The following is a 21,513-nucleotide window of genomic DNA, read 5'->3' as shown; positions in this document are numbered from 1 at the left end:
GGATAAAATAATAAAGAAAGAGGGGCAGCCTAGCACAAAGTGTGGAAATTATAAAATTTCGAAGCGTAAAATTAAAAACCCAAAAAGGCAAACGCAACGAAAAAGAAATCCTAAGCAAAGATATTGAAACACAAGTGTGGAGGAAGTGGTAACAAATGACCCCGAGACCCTCGAAGGCGACTTCTATCTGCCTTTTGGGGGCGTGGCCCGCAAGTTGCACCAACAACGAAAGGGTTAAAGGCTCTTCGGGCCGCAAAAATGTGATGGAGATGATCTTTGGCCGTCAAAGTTGCTGCAGACGAGCTCTGCTATCGATTTCCAGGTCTACTTTCTGTGAGTGTCTGCTAATTGAAGATGTGATGGATAAATGAAATTAATTGATATGTAATATGAGGCTGATCGATTAATAGGAAGCTTTGATCAAGTTGGGCTGAAGCAACTTAAGTGCACACATCGAGCTGCCAAAAAACTATATTCCATTTTTCAATATTTTACCTATAGATGTTAGTTGAAGTCATTACAGAGCTCCTTTGGCATTCATGAAATATATATATTGTATATATTTTTCTTCTGAATGCAGTACATTACCCCGCGCTATAAATACCCTATAAATATATATTCCTCACCCCTCCAATCGAATCGGCAGCCGCAACGCATTTACTTGTGCAATGGTGCGTGAAATAAATGTCAACCGCAACTTAAACCGCATATGCTGATAGCGCCTAGCACACGCCCCCTCCCACCTACCAACCATATAGCCCATATCACCCACATCACCACCTCCCGAGGGTAACGAACCACCCGAGACCAAGACACATAGCTATAACCTTCCCCCAGACGATTCGCTTGCCTGGCTTTATCTTTTTATTGGCTGCCATTGCCCAAAATAAAAAACAATGGCACAAAATCAATGTCGTCTTATGATTCTTTTTGCCATTTTTTATGCTTAGCTCGAAAGGTAAATTTCCGACTGACAGTTATAATGTGAGAAATATGCTGGGGATATGTGCACATAGATGAATGTGCTCGATAAAGATTTCTGGCGGTGTTCGGGCACAGAGAAAAATCTTTATTGTTTTTAATAGTTTCTTAGCACGAAATGTTTTGCTTTTGCGGGCTTATTAACTTATTTGAAAGAGAACTTCACAGTTACAATATTTCATCATCTTCTCTGCAAGGCAATTCAGAATTTATTTTGAACAAAAAGGACTCTAAAAAGTAACCAATTTATGTATGCCGCTTAAAGGCGAAATTAAAACGCTACCTTCAATAATAAATGCTATCTTTATTTAACTCCAACGATACGTACCTTTTTTACAGCTAGACCCTTTTTAACGTGTATGTGGAATAGAACTGGCTAATAAATTTCAAATGCAACAAAGTGTCGAATCGATAGACGGACATGGACGGCGGGAGAAAACGGGAGGGGGATGCCCAGCAGAAGTGCAACGAAGATTGATCTAGCGGAATGAATGGGCGCCCAAGTGGGGCGGCCGAGTGGGGGAGGGGGGGATGGCAGTGGGTGGTCGACAAGTGGAAACAAGCGATTGCGCCCGGCTGACTGCGGACATTATTCATTGTGCTCCCTGGGCACAAAACTCCCCTCTGTCGGCCAAAAACAAAAACTTGACCAGACGACCGCCACGAAGCGCAAATAAATTTACTCCCCGCCCAAAAAGTGGGGTGGGGGCGGAAAAATTGAGGGGAGCAGACACTCGGTTAAACGTTTGTACAAGCCCATGAAATGTCCTTGCCCGAAAAATCCGAAAAAGGGGGGAGAATTCAGTTGAAGCGCCGGGCAGCGGGAAAAAACAATCTCTGGACTTCAGTTAGCCAGTGGCGCAGGGGAGGCAGGGAGGGGGTAACTTACTTCATGGATTTCGGGGTCGGAGGTCGGGGGGCTGTGCGCATTTAGTCAGTCAATAAAACTTGTTAACGCCGTAATTGCCGGCAATTTATTTATGTGGGCTTTGTGTGGTTTGCCACTCGGAAAAGAAGAATCGAACTGAAGGACCTTCAACTGAATTATGAATGAGTCTGCTTAAGTATGTATACATAGGTGCTTCGATTAGGGCTGGAAAGTCAAGGAAATATATACAAATATAGTTCTCGAAATATAAAATAATGTGCTAGTGCTATTTTTGCAGCCCACTAACTTGGGCGCCCCAAAACTTTCAATTGCGATTGTCTTCTGATCGAATCTCTTCCGTTTCCTCGCCAAACAATTAAAAGTTCATTAGGAACGCACATGAAAATTGGTCGGCAGCACGCAACAGCTGAGAGCTGAGGGTATCGGCAGTTCGTGAGGAGCGCTCGAGTGGGTGGCAGAATTGTGGGGCTTGAATGGGTGGCGAGTTGATTAATTTAAATGGGGCCTCTCGGTGGTGAAGAAGCGGTGAAGAGCCTGCATTTGAGACCGCTCGCATGATTACGACGAATTAAGTTGTCGCAAGTGTTAAAGCCAGAGTTGTAGGTTGAAAGCCGCTTACACAAGTCGGAAACGCGTTCCACTTGTAACTACGGTTTTCCAAGGAGCTAATGAGCAGGGCATCTGCGAGGAAACGATTTTCCGAGGCAAAGTTGGATGGAAATGAAAATTCTGATTGCAGGCAGGAACAAGACACTTGCAACAGGAAAGTGTGGAAAACGCAAACAGCACACTATTTCATGTAATGTAAAATTTTAAAGTAAAACTAGCTTTTCTTGGCAGTAAATATAATGTTAAAAGTAAGCACATAAGCACATATTATATTTTTTGTAATATTCCGTAACACTTTATGCGCGTTTTATATTAATTTTAAATTCCATTTGCCGCTTCCAAAAAATTCCCCTTAACCCTTTGTTGCCCCAAAGTTCAAATGGCTACACAATGTTTTCACAGTCAAACGGCTGACAATTTGCATAAACGTCGCGCAGCCAGATTTTCACCCTTTTCCCAAAAGGAAACCCCCATGGGGGTGGGGAAAATCTGAAAAGCTTTTCGAACGTATGTTACCCTTGCTGTTGTTGCTGTTTTCACACCCAGCTACATGTGACAGGAACAAACTTCTCCCTCCATTTTTTTAAATATTTTTGAGAACCGTGGGTGGGAATTGTTAAACGCATTTTGTTTCATGTGTCAAATTTAGAATGACAGCAAATTTAATCGATTTATGCCTTTGTTTTGCTTCAGTCGCAGATTTCTGCCGAAGAATTTGTTTATTTTTGGTACGTATGTGTGTAAGTGTAAAAGCATTTTTGGTTAATTAATTTATGCAGCTTTTGCAAAGTGGAAAAATGGTTGGGAATACGAAAAAGTTGTTGCCGCAAAAGTTTTTCGATAAAAGGCGAAAGAATTTAATTGAATTGAAATGTCTGCTTGACATGATATTGTATGCACTCGCAAACAATTACTAGCCCCCTTTTGGCTGAAACTTTTTTAAATATTCTGCATTTCGCAATTAAAAATTATGAACGAAAGGTGCACACGAAAAAACAACAATTTTCCTATTCCTATGTATGTAAAACGGTAGCCACTCATGAGTTATCCAAACGAAATACAATTTATATGTATATCTGTTTAACAATCAACGTAACGAGTTGAATTTTCCTTTGCTGCGATTAAAAAATTAAAACTAAATTGCCAATTTGCATGTTGGCGCGTTGTTAGTGAATCGCCTGCCTTGCCATAACACCAGCGCACATAAATATATATATTATACATATATTTTATATCAAATTAGGCGCAACAATGTCCGAGAAAGGGGGGGCAACTCGCGGGGAGGGTGCAACTTCTCGTACATTTTAATAAACATTCAAATAAGCTGCGTAGTTTCTGCCGCTGGATGGGTGAGAAATTAATTAAGGCCAGCCGAGAATATATGGCGGCTCTCACAGTTTTCAACTTGGTGTTGAGAGTCTTCAATTAGTCTTCAGAAACCAGGCAGAATGAGGAGTGAGCACCTCCTCGGGCCAAGCTGTTCTACAAAATTGCAGCGGAACATAAAGATAAACTGTGGAAAAGATATAGAGACGTTGCACCAGGGGAAAACCAAAAAAGTCGGCAGATACTGTCACATCTAAATGGGAAATGCAGTGCAGTCGCTCATTTGCGTCTTAAATGAAAACAAGAAAAAGGCTTCCTTTGTTAGGGAAAATGCCAGTAAATTGGCTTTTCCCAAGTACTTCACGCAATCAAAAGCCAAGCCATGAGATCTTATCCGAAACCCTGAACGAAAATATCAAATCCAATCACATTGTCTTTTCGAAACCAATTCCAATTGATTTATAAGCCTTCGACCTGAACCGCCCCACAAATTTTTCCCAACCCGCAGCATTGCAAATGAAGTTGCAAGGGCTCGTTTTCCTCAAAATTTGTATGTTTTTTCGGCAGAGAGGCAGGCATGCAACCAATTTCTGCCTATGACAGCCACACAAAAGTTCAACTGATGATACATCGTGCCGGCAACTGCAGTCTGCCCCACAGAATGGATTGCAGTTGCAGCAACGAGTCTTCATTGTTTCAGTTTCGAGTTCGTTTTGCGGTCGAAAAGTGTTGCAAACTGTGACTGGACAAGGGGGGAGGGGGGGCGGTTGGGGGCAGCTGGTTTATGAAATGAAAGCAAAGATAAGACCGAATTGGGGGAGTGGCGGGTGGAAAAACCTCTCGGGTGGCGGCAAATTGCATTTTGCAATGGGAAACACCAGCCACGGATGTCGCCGGTGCACTGCGAGAAAAATGCTCACAAACAAACGAAAATATTACTTATAATATATATTTATTTTGCAAGCTAAAAGTCCTGTCATAATATAGAAACAACGTATACCCATAAAATGCATTGCATCACTGCATTTGAGTTAGGCTACTGTAAGCGTTGTCTGGTTTTTTACGGTGCATGCACACCCCAAAGAAATGGGGCGGTGGGAGGTGGAGAGGGGAGGGGGCTTGGGGGAGTGGCAAGTTGACAATGTGCGAACAAATAATTCCATCAGCAGGAACAAAAGCGTCGAGTGTTTGTTTGGGTGGCGACGATGGCATCGGCTTCGCAATCGAGCGACGTTGTCCTGGACGAAAAGGACGAATGCACACATGTGCGTGTGGGTGTGTGCATGTGCAATATGTTACACTTGCCGACTGGATGCTGCCACATCCGCTGCCCATTCTTTGGCAATTCCCCTGCTGTAATCTCGCCCAAGTGCAGTCGGCAATCTTGCAACGCCCTCTTCAAACTCAGTTGCTCGATTATCATTGTTGAAATTTATGAATTGCATTGCTGCAGCAGCATGGGCGTAGTATGTGTGGGGCATGCACCAAAGTTGGTTGGGGTTCTGTTTGTCCACTGCACACAGACAACTCAATTTGGGCCCTGCAGATTACGCAGCGCTAACCCCATTTTGGGGCAAGTAATGCCAGGAATGTGTATTCAGAGTGATGATGTGCAGCGCCTGTTAGCAAAGTGTTCTTATAAACAGAGTGCTACCAGTGGCTTGTGATTAATTTGCAGTTTTCCCACAAATATTCATTAATGATATATCAATAATTTACATTGCTGTGCAGCACAGTATTTATTTACGTGGTAATGGAAACACTTTTGTATGCCTTACTTATTCTTAAGCTGATTCAGCTTAAGGAGTAGAGCATTTCCTAGTTGCTATTCCCCAGGACATTAGGAGCCAGTATTTGCCCGAGTTTCCTTTGTCTGCTGCATAATTAGTCGTATGTATTATCGGAACTTCATTACAAACGCATTCATTCATATGAGTGCTCAGCCAGACGACTCTCCCAAAATAAATCACACTCCCTAAGCACGCAAAGTCGACGGCCACGGGGCGTATGTGTAATTTGCGGATCTTACCGGCTACTTTCAGCACGTCTGAGCCCCGTTTAATTGTGCGCTGTAATTTATACACGCATTAATTGCACATTTTCCAACCGCCATAAATCTGCAGCTCCGCTGAAACAGTTTTCTTTTATTAATTTGCCGAAGAGGGTTGGGCCGTCGACAAAAGGTTAAAGTTAATGTGTGGGAAGTATCTTTTACCTGCTCTAATCAGTAGGGAATTCTATTAGGGCTTCTTGGAAAACTGTTTATTTGGAATATTCATAGGTTTGTCGAGCGTTTATGAAATTGATTTCGTTGCATTGAAAAATGGTTATGCCAATGAAAATGCCAACATAGCTTAATTGCTTAAATTAATGTAGGTGTTCTGGCAAATTACATGTGTAGTACTACTATTTATGCTGCAAAGCTGTTAAATTTGGAGAATTTTCGGTAAATAATAACTTATAATTCGTCGGGCTCGCATATGCTGATCGAATTGCATTCCAATTTTGCGGTTGTGCCCATTTGAGTTCATGATGATGATGATGATGGTGATGCCGCCCATTGGCCAGCTCGTTGCAATTTCGCCGACCAATTCCGTGGCCCCGGGATCGTCCCCCTTTCGCCTGGCAACCACACCGAAAACTGGCAGAAAGCCCCACTATACCATCCCATTTCCATTCCCGTTCCCGTTCCCAACTCTGCCACTCGCCATTTGTCGAAAGCAATATTTTCTGCATGCAAACCAAAAAATTTGCATATAAATGCGAAAACGCATTCAAACTAACAACGACCAAAAGGAGGAGCGAAATGCAGGACGCGGATGTGGCTGTGGACTGAGAACTGGGACTGCAAATGGAGCTGTAGCTCCATCCTGGCCATGCGGAGGCTTCATTTGCAGTGAAATAAATAAAGATGGAAAAAAGGAAGTTTCCAGTGCGAAACGCGCCATCGAAAATGTACGAAAAGTAATTAACTTGTGGGCCTGGACTAGCTAAAATGGCTTTTTGGGCGGTTTGGGCGGCTCGGGGATACCGACAAATGCAAATTTGGCCAAATGCACATTGCACTTTCAGTTGATGGCGGCCATTGTCGACGTCATCGTGGCTGGCCAATGGAAAACAGTGGAAAAAACATGTAACCAAATAGTAGAGTCACGTTTCTCTTAACAGTTTATTAGATAAATATAAGGATATAAATATAATAAATATAATAACTTTGTAGACCTTGCAGTTTTAATTTCATTTCTGGAGCGAGAGGATTGAGCATTTATAATATTATTTTTTTTTATGAAAATATGCAAGCGTCGTAATTTTCAGAAAAAACTATTGAAAATTCCTGAAGTGCTACTAATCTGCCATCATTTAAAACCACTGTTTCGCGACGGCCATTGGCAACACAGACACAGCTGAATTGCATGCAGAGCCAGCCACGCCCCCCACTCTGCCCACTCGGACGGCCTTCCCTCCCCCTTTCCCCGGCAAACTATCCGCCCAGCCCTACCACCCTACCGCCCAAGCACCCCGCACCCCCCAAACACCCTGCCCTGCGCCACAGACACCGCATGGCCGACAAAATAATATCATTTGACGATCAAAGTAATTATTTTGCTTTGGTCTACAGCATAATTGCGGGTTCTACTCCGACTGCGGGGTTGGCCAAGGGTTAGGGCCGGAGGGGGGTGGGGAAGGGCGGGGAGTAGGAGGAGGAGGGGCACTGGGTGGCGGAAGAGGAGGAGCGGTCTTGGTGGCCTGGGCATTGGACATCGCATGGCCGTCGCTTTGGTTGGCTGATTGCCCGCCCAAAAGTACAGTGGTGCCCTCGATGGCGATCGTTCAAATTAATTTATTTATTAGGGGTAGAAAAATAAATAGTGATCTTGGGAATGAGGTCAATCTATAAAGGGCACATTAGGCATTAGATAATATTAGAAATTTTTTAAAGATCTTTAACTATATTATTTTTTAAAAGCTAATTAAGTCAACCTTTAAAGGTCAACTTAGATATTAGATAATACTAGATAATTTGTTAAAGGTATTTAAATGTTTTATTTTTTAAATTTGATTAGTAATATTCTAAGCCTTTTTCACCTATAAAAACAAATACATTTTTTAGCGGGCAGACACCGATTTAGTAGTTTTGTTACCACTGTGCCCCGGGAAATAGTCGCACTTCAACCGGTTGGTACTTGCTACTGGCGGCCCCTCGCCCCCCGTGATGTTTGCCTTTTTGCACATGGTTGACATTTTCACCAACGCCATTTTGGCCATGTTGGCAGAGGGGTGGCGATGTTTTATGGCCGAGAAAAAGGGAAAATTTTCGGGAAGATAGGGGGGAGCTAAGTGGGCCTGCACTTTTCCGAATAAAATGTCGCGCACTCGCTCTTTTGCGGGCCAAGCCGATGCAGAAAATATGCAAATGCATGCAACAATTTCCCCGGCCAGACGCCATTTTGTGGCATCAACTTTTGTGCGCCGACCGAACACGAGAAACCCAAATAAATTTATGTCATTGCTCGAAACAGAAAAGGAGGAAAACAGCAACAAACCAGAGGCGAAATTGCTAAAATTTTCAAATTGCATGCCAAGCGGAACTCACGAAAATTGAGCTGAATTTTTCCTTATTATTTTCGCTTTATATAATTCAGCAATTTGAGTGTGCGCAGGCATATATATTTGCAAGTGCTGCAAATTTGCGAAAAATGGCAAAAAATTTGAATTTCCATTTTTGAATACAGGTCGATAGGAAATTTTGTTACGAATTCAACGGGGTATGACATTCTAGGTTTTGACAACTATGTTAAGTGCTATCGAAAAAATACTGATTATTTTTTTACCAAAAAATCACAAAATAAAAATGCCCAAAATCGGATATTTTCAAACGGGGTTTTCTCCATAACTTGGCCGAAAAAGGGGGCACAGCTAAAAGGAAGACTGTTTTGTGCTGCTAATAAACATTGCTAACTATGTCTATCACTACTTTTTTAATTTTCGGAAAAACAAATTTTATCAAATTTTCGCATTTTTTGTAAGGGGTACCATCATCAAAATTTGCGAAAAATGGCAAAAAATTTGAATTTCCATTTTTGAATACAGATCGATAGGAAATTTTGTTACGAATTCAACGGGGTATGACATTCTAGGTTTTGACAACTATGTTAAGTGCTATCGAAAAAATACTGATTATTTTTTTACCAAAAAATCACAAAATAAAAATGCCCAAAATCGGATATTTTCAAACGCGGTTTTCTCCATAACTTGGCCGAAAAAGGGGGCACAGCTAAAAGGAAGACTGTTTTGTGCTGCTAATAAACATTGCTAACTATGTCTATCACTACTTTTTTAATTTTCGGAAAAACAAATTTTATCAAATTTTCGCATTTTTTGTAAGGGGTACCATCATCAAAATTTGCGAAAAATGGCAAAAAATTTGAATTTCCATATTTGAATACAGATCGATAGGAAATTTTGTTACGAATTCAACGGGGTATGACATTCTAGGTTTTGACAACTATGTTAAGTGCTATCGAAAAAATACTGATTATTTTTTTCCCAAAAAATCACAAAATAAAAATGCCCAAAATCGGATATTTTCAAACGGGGTTTTCTCCATAACTTGGCCGAAAAAGGGGGCACAGCTAAAAGGAAGACTGTTTTGTGCTGCTAATAAACATTGCTAACTATGTCTATCACTACTTTTTTAATTTTCGGAAAAACAAATTTTATCAAATTTTCGCATTTTTTGTAAGGGGTACCATCATCAAAATTTGCGAAAAATGGCAAAAAATTTGAATTTCCATATTTGAATACAGATCGATAGGAAATTTTGTTACGAATTCAACGGGGTATGACATTCTAGGTTTTGACAACTATGTTAAGTGCTATCGAAAAAATACTGATTATTTTTTTCCCAAAAAATCACAAAATAAAAATGCCCAAAATCAAATATTTTCAAACGCGGTTTTCTCCATAACTTGGCCGAAAAAGGGGGCACAGCTAAAAGGAAGACTGTTTTGTGCTGCTAATAAACATTGCTAACTATGTCTATCACTACTTTTTTAATTTTCGGAAAAACAAATTTTATCGAATTTTCGCATTTTTTGTAAGGGGTACCATCATCAAAATTTGCGAAAAATGGCAAAAAATTTGAATTTCCATATTTGAATACAGATCGATAGGAAATTTTGTTACGAATTCAACGGGGTATGACATTCTAGGTTTTGACAACTATGTTAAGTGCTATCGAAAAAATACTGATTATTTTTTTACCAAAAAATCACAAAATAAAAATGCCCAAAATCGGATATTTTCAAACGCGGTTTTCTCCATAACTTGGCCGAAAAAGGGGGCACAGCTAAAAGGAAGACTGTTTTGTGCTGCTAATAAACATTGCTAACTATGTCTATCACTACTTTTTTAATTTTCGGAAAAACAAATTTTATCAAATTTTCGCATTTTTTGTAAGGGGTACCATCATCAAAATTTGCGAAAAATGGCAAAAAATTTGAATTTCCATTTTTGAATACAGATCGATAGGAAATTTTGTTACGAATTCAACGGGGTATGACATTCTAGGTTTTGACAACTATGTTAAGTGCTATCGAAAAAATACTGATTATTTTTTTACCAAAAAATCACAAAATAAAAATGCCCAAAATCAAATATTTTCAAACGCGGTTTTCTCCATAACTTGGCCGAAAAAGGGGGCACAGCTAAAAGGAAGACTGTTTTGTGCTGCTAATAAACATTGCTAACTATGTCTATCACTACTTTTTTAATTTTCGGAAAAACAAATTTTATCAAATTTTCGCATTTTTTGTAAGGGGTACCATCATCAAAATTTGCGAAAAATGGCAAAAAATTTGAATTTCCATTTTTGAATACAGATCGATAGGAAATTTTTTTACGAATTCAACGGGGTATGATATTCTAGGTTTTGACAACTATGTTAAGTGCTATCGAAAAAATACTGATTATTTTTTTACCAAAAAATCACAAAATAAAAATGCCCAAAATCAAATATTTTCAAACGCGGTTTTCTCCATAACTTGGCCGAAAAAGGGGGCACAGCTAAAAGGAAGACTGTTTTGTGCTGCTAATAAACATTGCTAACTATGTCTATCACTACTTTTTTAATTTTCGGAAAAACAAATTTTATCGAATTTTCGCATTTTTTGTAAGGGGTACCATCATCAAAATTTGCGAAAAATGGCAAAAAATTTGAATTTCCATTTTTGAATACAGATCGATAGGAAATTTTGTTACGAATTCAACGGGGTATGACATTCTAGGTTTTGACAACTGTGTTAAGTGCTATCGAAAAAATACTGATTATTTCTTTACCAAAAAATCACAAAATAAAAATGCCCAAAATCGGATATTTTCAAACGGGGTTTTCTCCATAACTTGGCCGAAAAAGGGGGCACAGCTAAAAGGAAGACTGTTTTGTGCAGCTAATAAACATTGCTAACTATGTCTATCACTACTTTTTTAATTTTCGGAAAAACAAATTTTATCAAATTTTCGCATTTTTTATAAGGGGTACCATCATCAAAATTTGCGAAAAATGGCAAAAAATTAGAATTTCCATTTTTGAATACAGATCGATAGGAAATTTTGTTACGAATTCAACGGGGTATGACATTCTAGGTTTTGACAACTATGTTAAGTGCTATCGAAAAAATCACAAAATAAAAATGCCCAAAATCGGATATTTTCAAACGAGGTTTTCAAATTTTAACAAATTTTTGCATTTTTAAAAAAAAAACAAACATTTTAATTCAATAATAAACTGCCTTTGTTGTACATACAGATTTAGTAAGATATTTGAAATATTTTTGAATCAGATGTACACATAATATTTTGGTTTTTCACAATGTGGTACTGTGCGCCTGTTTCCTAATTACAGTTAAAAGCTCTCCCTCCACGTGGCCATTAAAAAGTTAGTCGAAAAGTTTTCCTTTTTGGCCAATTGTTGGCAAAGTGCTGAATTTTCGGTTCTTTTCAAAGCGTAGGAAAAATGCTGAACTATAGTGAGTAGATATCTGCCACATCTCTCTGTCTCTCTCTCTCCCTCTCTCTATAAGCCACAAACACTAAATCGAAACTTCCAACTGTCGGCCGAGCAACAGAAAAAAGTAATCAAAATGCAAAATGCGGAGTGGCGGATGCAGGAGCAGGAAATATGGCTCCGGGCCACACCGCCAAACTGCATTCCAAATCAACAACAGAAGCTAACACAACATGCATCAAGCCCATCAACATCCCCATCAGCAAATGCAACAACAACCGACTCCGATTCCGACTCCGACTCCGGACCAGGCCAACAGCCAAACGGCCAAATAGCCCAAGAGCCAACAAAGTAGCAGCCGAAAATGGACGAAGGTGGCAGCGAACTAACCTGATCTATGCCCAACTCTTGGCCAACTATTCTGCACAGATAAAAAATCACTAGAAGCTCAGAACACATAATCTTACATTCTAAAATTCGTATAATTAGCTCATTTTTTAAGCTATTAGAAAATAGATATTTTTAGATGTGTTTCAACTATTATTCAAGTTTTTAATCCAATGAGCCCTATGAATCTTCTAAATATCAGAACCTCCTGTCCAAAAATTGATTTATTAAGCAGAGTAAACCATAGGATATTATTCTTTCTGTGCATTTCAGACAGATAGGCTGGCGAACTTTTATAGAGAGAAGACCCGACACTTATTACTCACCCAACCACTCCGGAGTTCGTAATGAACTTGGGGCATTTGATTGACTCGAAGACTCAAAGACTTGCAGACTCGAAAAGCAACTCCGCGATTCGCGACTTCGCCATATTTGCTATGAAAAATCGCTGTCTGACGTTGGAGTGGAGGCAATGAATGAATGATGAATGCCAGTTATAGACGGGACCCAGCCTTCATATCGGATCGGGGAAACTTGGAAATATGGAAACATGGCAACATGGCAACATGGAAGCCGGCAGTCGCAGTTGCAGGCCGCAGAGGAACATCTAAATGTGAATTTTATGCATTTTATACAAGACGAAAATGGAGACGCGACACAGTGGGGCAACCTCAATTTGATAAATATTACTATAAGTCTGAATCATTTTAGTACGTAGTAAAAGCTTAAGTAGCTATTAATACGATTATCTAACAAAAGGCCTCTCTTTATTTCTGGATAGTATTTGTATAATATTTTATACTCTATCAATCTTCAGCAAGTTTAAATAATATTAAACACAAATTAAATTTAATTGCGCAATTTTTGCTTTACAAATTTATAATTCTTTTATGATTTGTCAATCTGGCATTTTTCTAACTTAATTATGTACATCTACAGCCTATTGATTCTACTAAGATATATCCACTTTGGTAAATGAAGGAGAACATTCCCACTGTGGCAAAACTGAGGTGAGGATGTGGCGCGGCTTGCGCAACATGTAATCCTTGATGCGGCATGGCGGCATATATACCCAATATATATATGTATATGTATGGCACATCAATTGCTATATATAAATGTGAATATATATAATATAAAAAGTGCTTTAGGCGCGGCACAGCTTTTTCAGCAGCAGAAGCAGCGGCAGATGGCAGCTGAAAGATGCAAAGATACAAAGATACAAAGATACACGAGGGCATCGGAGGATGATGACGCAGTCCTCGAGCAGGGGCGTTGTGGGCAAGGGGGTGCCAAGGGAAGAGGGGCGAACAAACCGAGGTGCAGACATTGCGCATAATTTCGCGTACGTTTTGTGAATTTGTAATTTTGAAATTATTATTGCCAAGGCGGCGGAAGTGGAGGGCGAGGTGAGACAAGGAGCATCATGTGAGCCATGTTCTCGTCTTCGTGGCCTTCTTCTTCTCCATCTCCGCATCTCATTGCGGTTCTGGTTGGAACAAATTGTGTCTGATTGGAAGTCTCTGCCAAGTTTTGCCATGGCTTTCAGCTCTTTTCGATTTGATTCGCTGCAGAAAAAAGACATTACCAGCCAGGGAGAACTGGAATCTCGAAGGCGTTGCCCGCTTTTATGGAATTGGAAATTTCAGCGCATATGTATATGTATTTTCGGCGAGGTGAGAGCTGCGCCACCCACACTCACACCTTTTTTTGGGGGAGCCCTTTCACCGCATTTTCCTCGGCTAAACTCATTTTCCTCAAAAAAGTATGCGATCCATTAGGCGAGCTTTTGACCAATTTTTAAGCGACGCGCTTGCGGTTATTTACACATGAGTCTGCTGTGGGCGAGCTCTCGACTATCAGATACCCGTTACTCAGCTGGTGCGAGTTCAACATTCTTGGCATAGCATAGTTGTCCAACGTGTATAAAAACAATAATTTATATATAAATAAATAGAGGTATATTTGTTTTTAAGTAATACCTTACCCTGTACGTATCTGCGGACAGCATAAATATATGGAAAAAATTACCTCCGCAACTCATCAGCAGCGCAAGTGAACTGAACTGAACTCTCAACTGTTTACTCATGTAAATAATTAAGCAAAATAATGGCGCAACAACAGCAACAACGAGGAAGGACCTTCGTTATGCGGCAGTGATTTTTCACACACATGTACACACGGCTGTCCAGCTGCGTGCGAGTGTGTGTGTGTGTGTGTGTGTGTGTGCCAGCAAAAAGACAAAGTGACGCTCAGGTTCATTGTTGTGGGTCCTTTTTTTTGGTCCTTAGCACGCGCTGCCCTCAACTCTTTGGCCAGCATATATATACATATATACAATTATATATATGGCCCGATTCATCCTTGCGTGTCTGGCGTGTGAAAAAATGGGCAGATTTATTTTTCATATTGTTAAGCAGACACTCACACACAAAAGGGACCTCACGCAGCCTCATACATTTTTTAACAAATTTATTGGGCGTAAAAAATGGTATTTAATTGTGTGTTTGAAATTGTTTTCCGCGCTAGAGGAGAAGCGCACAAACTCAGGTGCAAATTACTGGCTAAAAGTTGTAACGATCCACGACAAAAAAACATATTGTAATACAGTCAGAACGTAGAGGCAAAGCATTTTCCTTAGCGTTTTCCAGCACCAACTTAAGTGTGAAATCCACCACCGAAAACCAACCAAGAACCGAATGAAAACCACTTTTGCCCGCCTCCCCATCGGCGACCGCAGAAAAGTGCGGCCAAGTCGTCTTGACTCCTATTTACCTTGGCGCAAATACCATTTGCCAGGCTAAGAAGTAAAATTGTAAATGAATTATTGGATCCATTAGCAAAATCCATTTACACAAACTTAATGCCAAAGCAGCTAGCTGCCCCACTCCACTGCTGCGAGTGGAAAACTTTACACACTTCGTTGAACTTTTTGGCAGACGAAAGGCTAAGTAGAAAGGCCGAAAAGGGTTGGGTTTTTGAGTTGAGTTGAGGTGGAAATAAGAACTTAGCAATTAAAAAATAAGCAAAGCAAAGAAAACATTTTTAGAATTACGCATAATGCGCAAAGGGGTTGTGATTGCAACAGAGCAGCAGAGGTTTTCCTCAGACTGGCCCAAAACTTCCGTTTCCTCGGCGAAATCGAACGATTTGCATAGGAAAATAGACCAATGTGGATGGTCTGTGAATTTGGCCTCCAGCTAGTGGAACCCCAGACTTGTTTGGGGATGGGTCATGTCACAATATTATTTTAACTTTGGCCTCAAGTGAAAGTTGGTGGTGCTATTCGAGTTACTCGAAAACGATTTTAAGTGTAGACGATGTGCACAGCGCTGTTTTATGTGATTAGTTATTGGTTTATTTTGTTAATGTATTGTTCGGGATCAACAGGCAACAAAAAATTGGCGAGCGCAGTTTATGTAACAATAACATGGCGGCAAATTTATTTACTTTTTTTACGCACTCGCTTTTCAATTTATTTACAAACCACTTAATTTGTTTTTATTTAATCAGATTCTGATTTAATTACATTCTATATGCCGCGTTAAGTCCGAAATTAAAAATGCATACGCTTCGATTCCAGATTTTCATTTTTTTTCCACCAATTCCCCATCAATATTTATTGGAGTGTCCACGTGGCTCAGTGTTTTTTTAATGCAATTACGGGCAATGCAAACAATTGGTTTTTATGGACTTATAAACCATTTTTATGACCAACTTGTCTGTCTCTGCCTTTCACCCTCTCCGCCGAGATTTATATCCTGCTTTATATTTTTATGTGTATTAATATATTTTCGCAGCTCTGTTTGAATATTGTTGGTAGTGTGCATTAAGTGGCATTAATTATTATTTATGACATTGTTTTTGTCATTTGATTTTGATGATATTTTTCAATGAATTATTGCCGCAGCGACTTTCTTTTGTTCCGCTCCGCATAAAATAAAAATTAATTAAACTTGTTAAAAATATGGAAGCCTTTGTTCCGCCCATGTAAAAACTAGCCATTGTCTTATATGTGTTTTGCGTTACTCAACCCTTTACACTAATCTATCTCAAAGTAACATAAGCACTTCCCATTATTCCCGGATAGTTTCCTCTGCAGCAGTGCAACAAAAAAAGCATTTTGATTGACCACAAAGCGGGATATTGATTTACGGCAACAGTTATCAGAAAGTGTAGGACAGAATTGGCCAGAAATGAGGCTTAATGCTGAGCCAGGGCCAACTGTCGCCAGTCGCCAGTTGCCAGTTGCCACTAAGGCTTCCCATCAGCTTCTGCTGACACTTGAGCATCAGAGGGCCGGTGGTCGGTGGTCGGTGGCCGGTAAATCACATGAGCCGGGCCAAGGGGCCAACCAAAAGCCAGGCCAATAAGCCAGTCAGTAAGCTGCAACTGGTAACTTGAGCCCACACAAAAGGGAAACAGCAGGCTGGCCAATTCGACGCCAGAGCCAATTGAGCAGAAAACCAGAAGGCGCCATCGAGGAGAATCCCCAAATCGGAGAATCGGGGAATCGACGTGCGATGGCAACAATCCTTTTGGGCCATTGGTATTTTGACACTTGCCACTCAACGACAACAGTTATTTGGGCTTATAATGAATATGAGCAACACATCGAAGGTCATGCTGCTCAAAACGAAGTCCTTCAAGGTCCTGTTGGCTTTTTTCTTGTTTTTTGCATGGGTGACATGTGGCGCCACGTAGTCATCCGCAAAACCAAAGCAATATCCGGACCCGGCAACCAGCAGGAAACCCAAGCCGACTGATAGATGGATAATTTCCAAACTTACTTTGAGACCCCAAGTCCCTAATGAAGACGGCAACAAAATGTTCTTACCTAATGAATGGCAGTCAGGGGGATTTCTGGATGGACTGCCTCCGTGGAATGAACCTCCAACCCAAGAAGTGCGCTTTGACTCATTAAAAAATACATAAAAATTAATTCTAGGTGGGCTGCATGATTCTTTTTCATTGTCTATGGTCCACTGTGCTGCTTTAAGTAAATTACATTTAAAAGGGCATTTATATTTGTGAGTGATGTATGAAATATGTAATTTTGGGAAATAAAATGAACAATATTATTGCGCCATTGCCATTAAGAAGGGTGTGCCACATTCGCCTTTATCATTAACTGAATTCCTCTGCTGTTTTTCGCTTCATCCATTTCTTTTGCGCTAGAATCAACAACAATTTTTAATTTCATTTTTCAAAAGTCGCTTTGATACCTGCACGCCGCATTAACACCCCAAAGCCCCCAGACCAAACAAAAATGGAAATCCAAGGCTCGCCCCAGAATTTCCTGCTGATGGACTGGCTGAGCGAATGACTGAGGGACTGAGTGACTGAGTGACTGAATGACTGAGTGAGTGACTGAATGACTGACTACTGCCCAGCCTTCTAGCCTGATAATTTGATATGCCCCGGTCCGTTAATGCGGTGGGTTCATAAGGGCAAAATGGCGTGGGGCGCTTTAATTTTATTTGCACAAAAATGCGCGTCAATATTACCGAAAAAATACATTTAGACAAGGCGACGTTGCCTCGTGTTGTTTTCATTCCGTTTTTTATTTTTTCTTTTTTTTTTGCTCTGTGGCCAAAGCAAATAAAATTCATTATGAATTTCTAATTATATTGCAAGGCAACCCTCGAAAAAAGCCAAAAGTTGCCTCAAAAAAGTTTACATTTTTTCCGCACCAAAGGGGGGGCTCTTTGGAAAATGTCAAGCCGCACATTTGACAATGATGAATTTCCTGTTGGCCAGCAACCCCAGCAAGGGTGGCCAAAAAGAAAATGCTTTAGATAAACTGATTAGGCACATCAATTGGGCAGCGCAACGAGTGCTCTTCTGGCTCAGGAAAACCGCCGCCTAATGGCAATTGTTTTGTGAAAATTGAATTTTCCTCTGTACTGGCGGGCATTGCATTGTCTGCCCGGTTACAAAAAAAAAACTTCGGAAAAGCGTCGGCTGTCTAATTAGAAATATGAAATAAGGCAAATGTTTTGCGCTGTTCTGCACCTGCTGCCACAGATAATGAGGCTGAAGGTGAGCCTGGGTATCTGGGGATGGCACAAGGTATTTGTTTAAATTATTATTGGACTTAATTATTGCCAAGCTGGTTTCCCAAGAATGCGCAATAATGGAAACCAATTTCAAGTTTTCGCGGCAAGGAGGTGAATTAAAATGTGGGAGGGGCTTGGAAAAGTTCCGTGTTCGTTGTACAATTGATGTTGATAATTTACAATGGATCTCAATGTCTTAATGGCATTGTATCGTAATTTATATTCCTTGGAAACGTATTAGAAGAGTAATAATAGAGAAAGTTATTAAATAAGGCATAAGTATAAGAAGAAATGGTTTATTTTCAGAGCCGAGTTTGCACGAAAAGTTTTATCGAGCACTAAAGCTTAAGTCAACACCAATGCTGGTAAGAGTAACTCAATCTGACCATAGAGCACATTAATTCACACATTAAGCTATTTGGCATTGATTTCTATTTGCCCAGCAATGGTTGGCTGATTGATGATATCGAAACTAGCTGAAATAAACAGAGCAAACGACCCAAAAGACCAAAGCAAATAGTTGGTAGATGGAAACGGGGATTTGTGGCTAATAGACAGTGGGCATGGGCTAATATCTGGGCCACAACGATATAGGATATATGGGATATAGGATGTATGTTGGGTTGGGCGTGGGGCAAACAATGAGATGATGATGAGCCGGCCCTCCGATATAAATCAAAGAACAATGAGACACACAGATACAGATATGGCTGCGGATAAAACGCACACACAATCGAGGACATTCGAGGATAATGCCGCCTCTCATCACGAACACGCCTTTCAGGCCTCGCCGCCCCCCAACCACCCGGTTTTTCCGAGTTTTCATTGTCAAGCAGCTAAGCAGCGTGTGAGGATTATTTCGCATTCCTCGGCAAGGACCCGCCATGTCCTTTGTCTAATTGGTTGTGTCACACACGAGAGCAGATCCCTGAGTACATCGGATCACAGAGATCCATCCCCATCGCATTGTTGTGACTGCCGTCATTAGCTGTCCCATTTCGACTTCTGCCCAAGTAGCGTCTTTCTGCCGCTTTGTTTGGGGTATTTAATGCTTCAATTGATTCCAGATTGAAGTGCCTCCCCGTGTGCCCAGAAGCAGCTGCCCAAGATACAGGCAACCCAGCAGGTTGTCGGCTCTTTTGGAGCGGCTCGGGGTCAGCTAATTGAAAGTCTTTCACCTTCATCAGGAGCCAAATGACGACAGCGATGATGTTGCGTAAAAGAGGTGGATCACGAAAGAAGCTATTGAAGTGCCATTAGTAACTGCATTATATACACGGTTTTTATGGTTAAACTACAAATGCAAAGCACTAAAAATAATGGCTGTTAGTTCGTATAAGGAAGACTTTTTTAATTATACAACTTGCATATTAAACCTCTTTAGTCTTCTATCTTGTCAACAATTATTATGTAGAACATATAACATTTGCTGGTTTCAGTAGTTTTTTTGCAATGAGGCTAAACAAAAATCGAAAACACTCTCTAAAGACGTGAAATACATTGCCATAAAAAAGACCCCTAAAAGTTGAGTCACGGCAATCCGTGAAATTGAATTAGCTGACAGGGCAGCACAAACAAACGCAGTAAAGTCGGAAAACATTGACAGGAACTACGTAATGCCTGAAAACCTGATAATGGCATCATCGGCAGCCCAGTGAGATAAGCAAAAATATAGCAGCTGAGCCATAAAGCTTTTGAATGAGATTTCAGTTGCTAATTACCAGCCATAAAGTCGGGACGTGGTCTCCGCCAAAAGATGGGTTTCCAGTTGTATTATATACTGGGTTTGCTCAGTGTGACGAGCCTGGCCCATGCCGCCAGCAATCTGATTTGTTACTATGACTCCACCTCGTACTTGCGCCAGGGTTTGGCCAAGATGCATACCAACGAACTGGACTTGGCCCTGCAGTTTTGCAGCCACTTGGTTTACGGATATGCGGGCCTGAAGCCCGGCAGCCTCGAGCTGTTCAGCCTGAATGTGGATCTGGACATGTTCTACTACAAGGACATAACCGCGCTGCGACAAAAGTATCCGAAGCTGAAAATCCTGCTCAGCGTGGGCGGAGATCGCGACGTGGATGCGGACCATCCCAATAAATATGTGGAGCTCCTGGAGGCGAATCGCACTTTCCAGCAGAACTTTATTGACAGCAGCATGATTTTGCTGAAGAGGAACGGATTCGATGGCCTGGATCTCGCGTTCCAGTTGCCCCGCAACAAGCCCCGAAAGGTCCATGGATCCTTTGGGTCTTTCTGGAAGTCATTCAAGAAGTTCTTCACTGGCGACTTTGTTGTGGATACTCGGGCGGCAGAGCACAAGTCGCAGTTTACCGATCTCGTGGGCAATTTAAGGAATGCTTTCCGATCTGCCAATCTCATGCTTTCCCTCACAGTCCTGCCCAATGTGAACTCCACTTGTAAGTACAGTTCCCCGTTCTATATATATACCTACCACTTTTCAATCAAACTCTTCGCCAGGGTACTTTGATGTGCCCAAGCTGCATCCCCAGTTCGACTACATCAACCTGGCCGCCTTCGACTTTCTCACGCCCTTACGGAATCCGGAGGAGGCGGACTTCACCGCTCCGATTTTCTTCCAGGACGAGCAGAATCGCTTGCCCCACTTGAATGTGGAGTTCCAGGTCAACTACTGGCTGCAGAATCAGTGTCCGGGCCAGAAATTGAACCTGGGTATAGCCAGTTACGGAAGGGCTTGGGCTCTATCGAAGGGATCCGGACTTAGTGGAGCTCCCATTGTGCACGAGACATATGGACCTGCAGCCGGCGGAATACAAATCCAGAGCACTGAGGGCCTGCTCAGTTGGCCGGAGATTTGCTCCAAGTTGTCGCAGAACGCATCCGCTCAATATAGAGGTGAATTGGCTCCGCTCCGCAAGGTGACGGATCTTACCCAGAAATACGGAAACTACGCCCTCCGGCCGGCGGATGAAAGGGGAGAATTTGGCGTCTGGCTGAGCTTCGATGATCCGGATTTCGCTGGAATAAAGGCCATATATGCCAAGAGCAAAGGACTCGGCGGTGTCGCCCTCTTCGACTTGAGTTACGACGACTTCCGTGGACTTTGCACTGGCCAAAAGTTCCCCATTGTGCGCTCAGTAAAGTACTTTATGGGATAAATCATTTGTTCGTTATCGCTAATAGCCTTGTATGTTAAGATTTTAAATAAATGTTACAATTAAATAACAAATATTATTATAATGTTTGCTGTGGGAAACTCGAAAACATTTTTGATTTAC

The 21,513-nt window shown here is 41.1% G+C and overlaps 2 protein-coding genes across 2 annotated transcripts in view; one reads left to right on the top strand and one right to left on the bottom strand.

Moving 5' to 3' along the window:
• LOC6547579 overlaps positions 1-21,513 on the bottom strand; it is a 49,564-nt gene that overhangs the window by 26,217 nt on the left and 1,834 nt on the right. The gene's annotated exons all lie outside the window — the stretch shown is intronic.
• Positions 19,962-21,465, top strand: LOC6547581 (chitinase-like protein Idgf1). The gene is made up of 2 exons (XM_001976183.3): positions 19,962-20,673; positions 20,735-21,465. Exons 1-2 carry the CDS (start codon positions 20,013-20,015, stop codon positions 21,391-21,393), a joined length of 1,320 nt encoding a protein of 439 aa, XP_001976219.1. The 5' UTR covers positions 19,962-20,012; the 3' UTR covers positions 21,394-21,465.

Source organism: Drosophila erecta, unplaced genomic scaffold (assembly GCF_003286155.1).
Source record: "Drosophila erecta strain 14021-0224.00,06,07 unplaced genomic scaffold, DereRS2 tig00000092-arrow-pilon, whole genome shotgun sequence".
Classification (NCBI taxonomy): Eukaryota; Metazoa; Arthropoda; class Insecta; order Diptera; family Drosophilidae; genus Drosophila; species Drosophila erecta.
This window is presented reverse-complemented; position numbering and strand designations above follow the sequence as displayed.

Bases quoted from the DNA above. Each gene is read 5' to 3' on its own strand.
- LOC6547581 (XM_001976183.3), top strand. From the start codon at position 20,013: ATGGGTTTCCAGTTGTATTATATACTGGGTTTGCTCAGTGTGACGAGC. The intron at 20,674-20,734 runs GTAAGTACAGTT...ACTCTTCGCCAG, and splicing joins GCCCAATGTGAACTCCACTT to GGTACTTTGATGTGCCCAAG.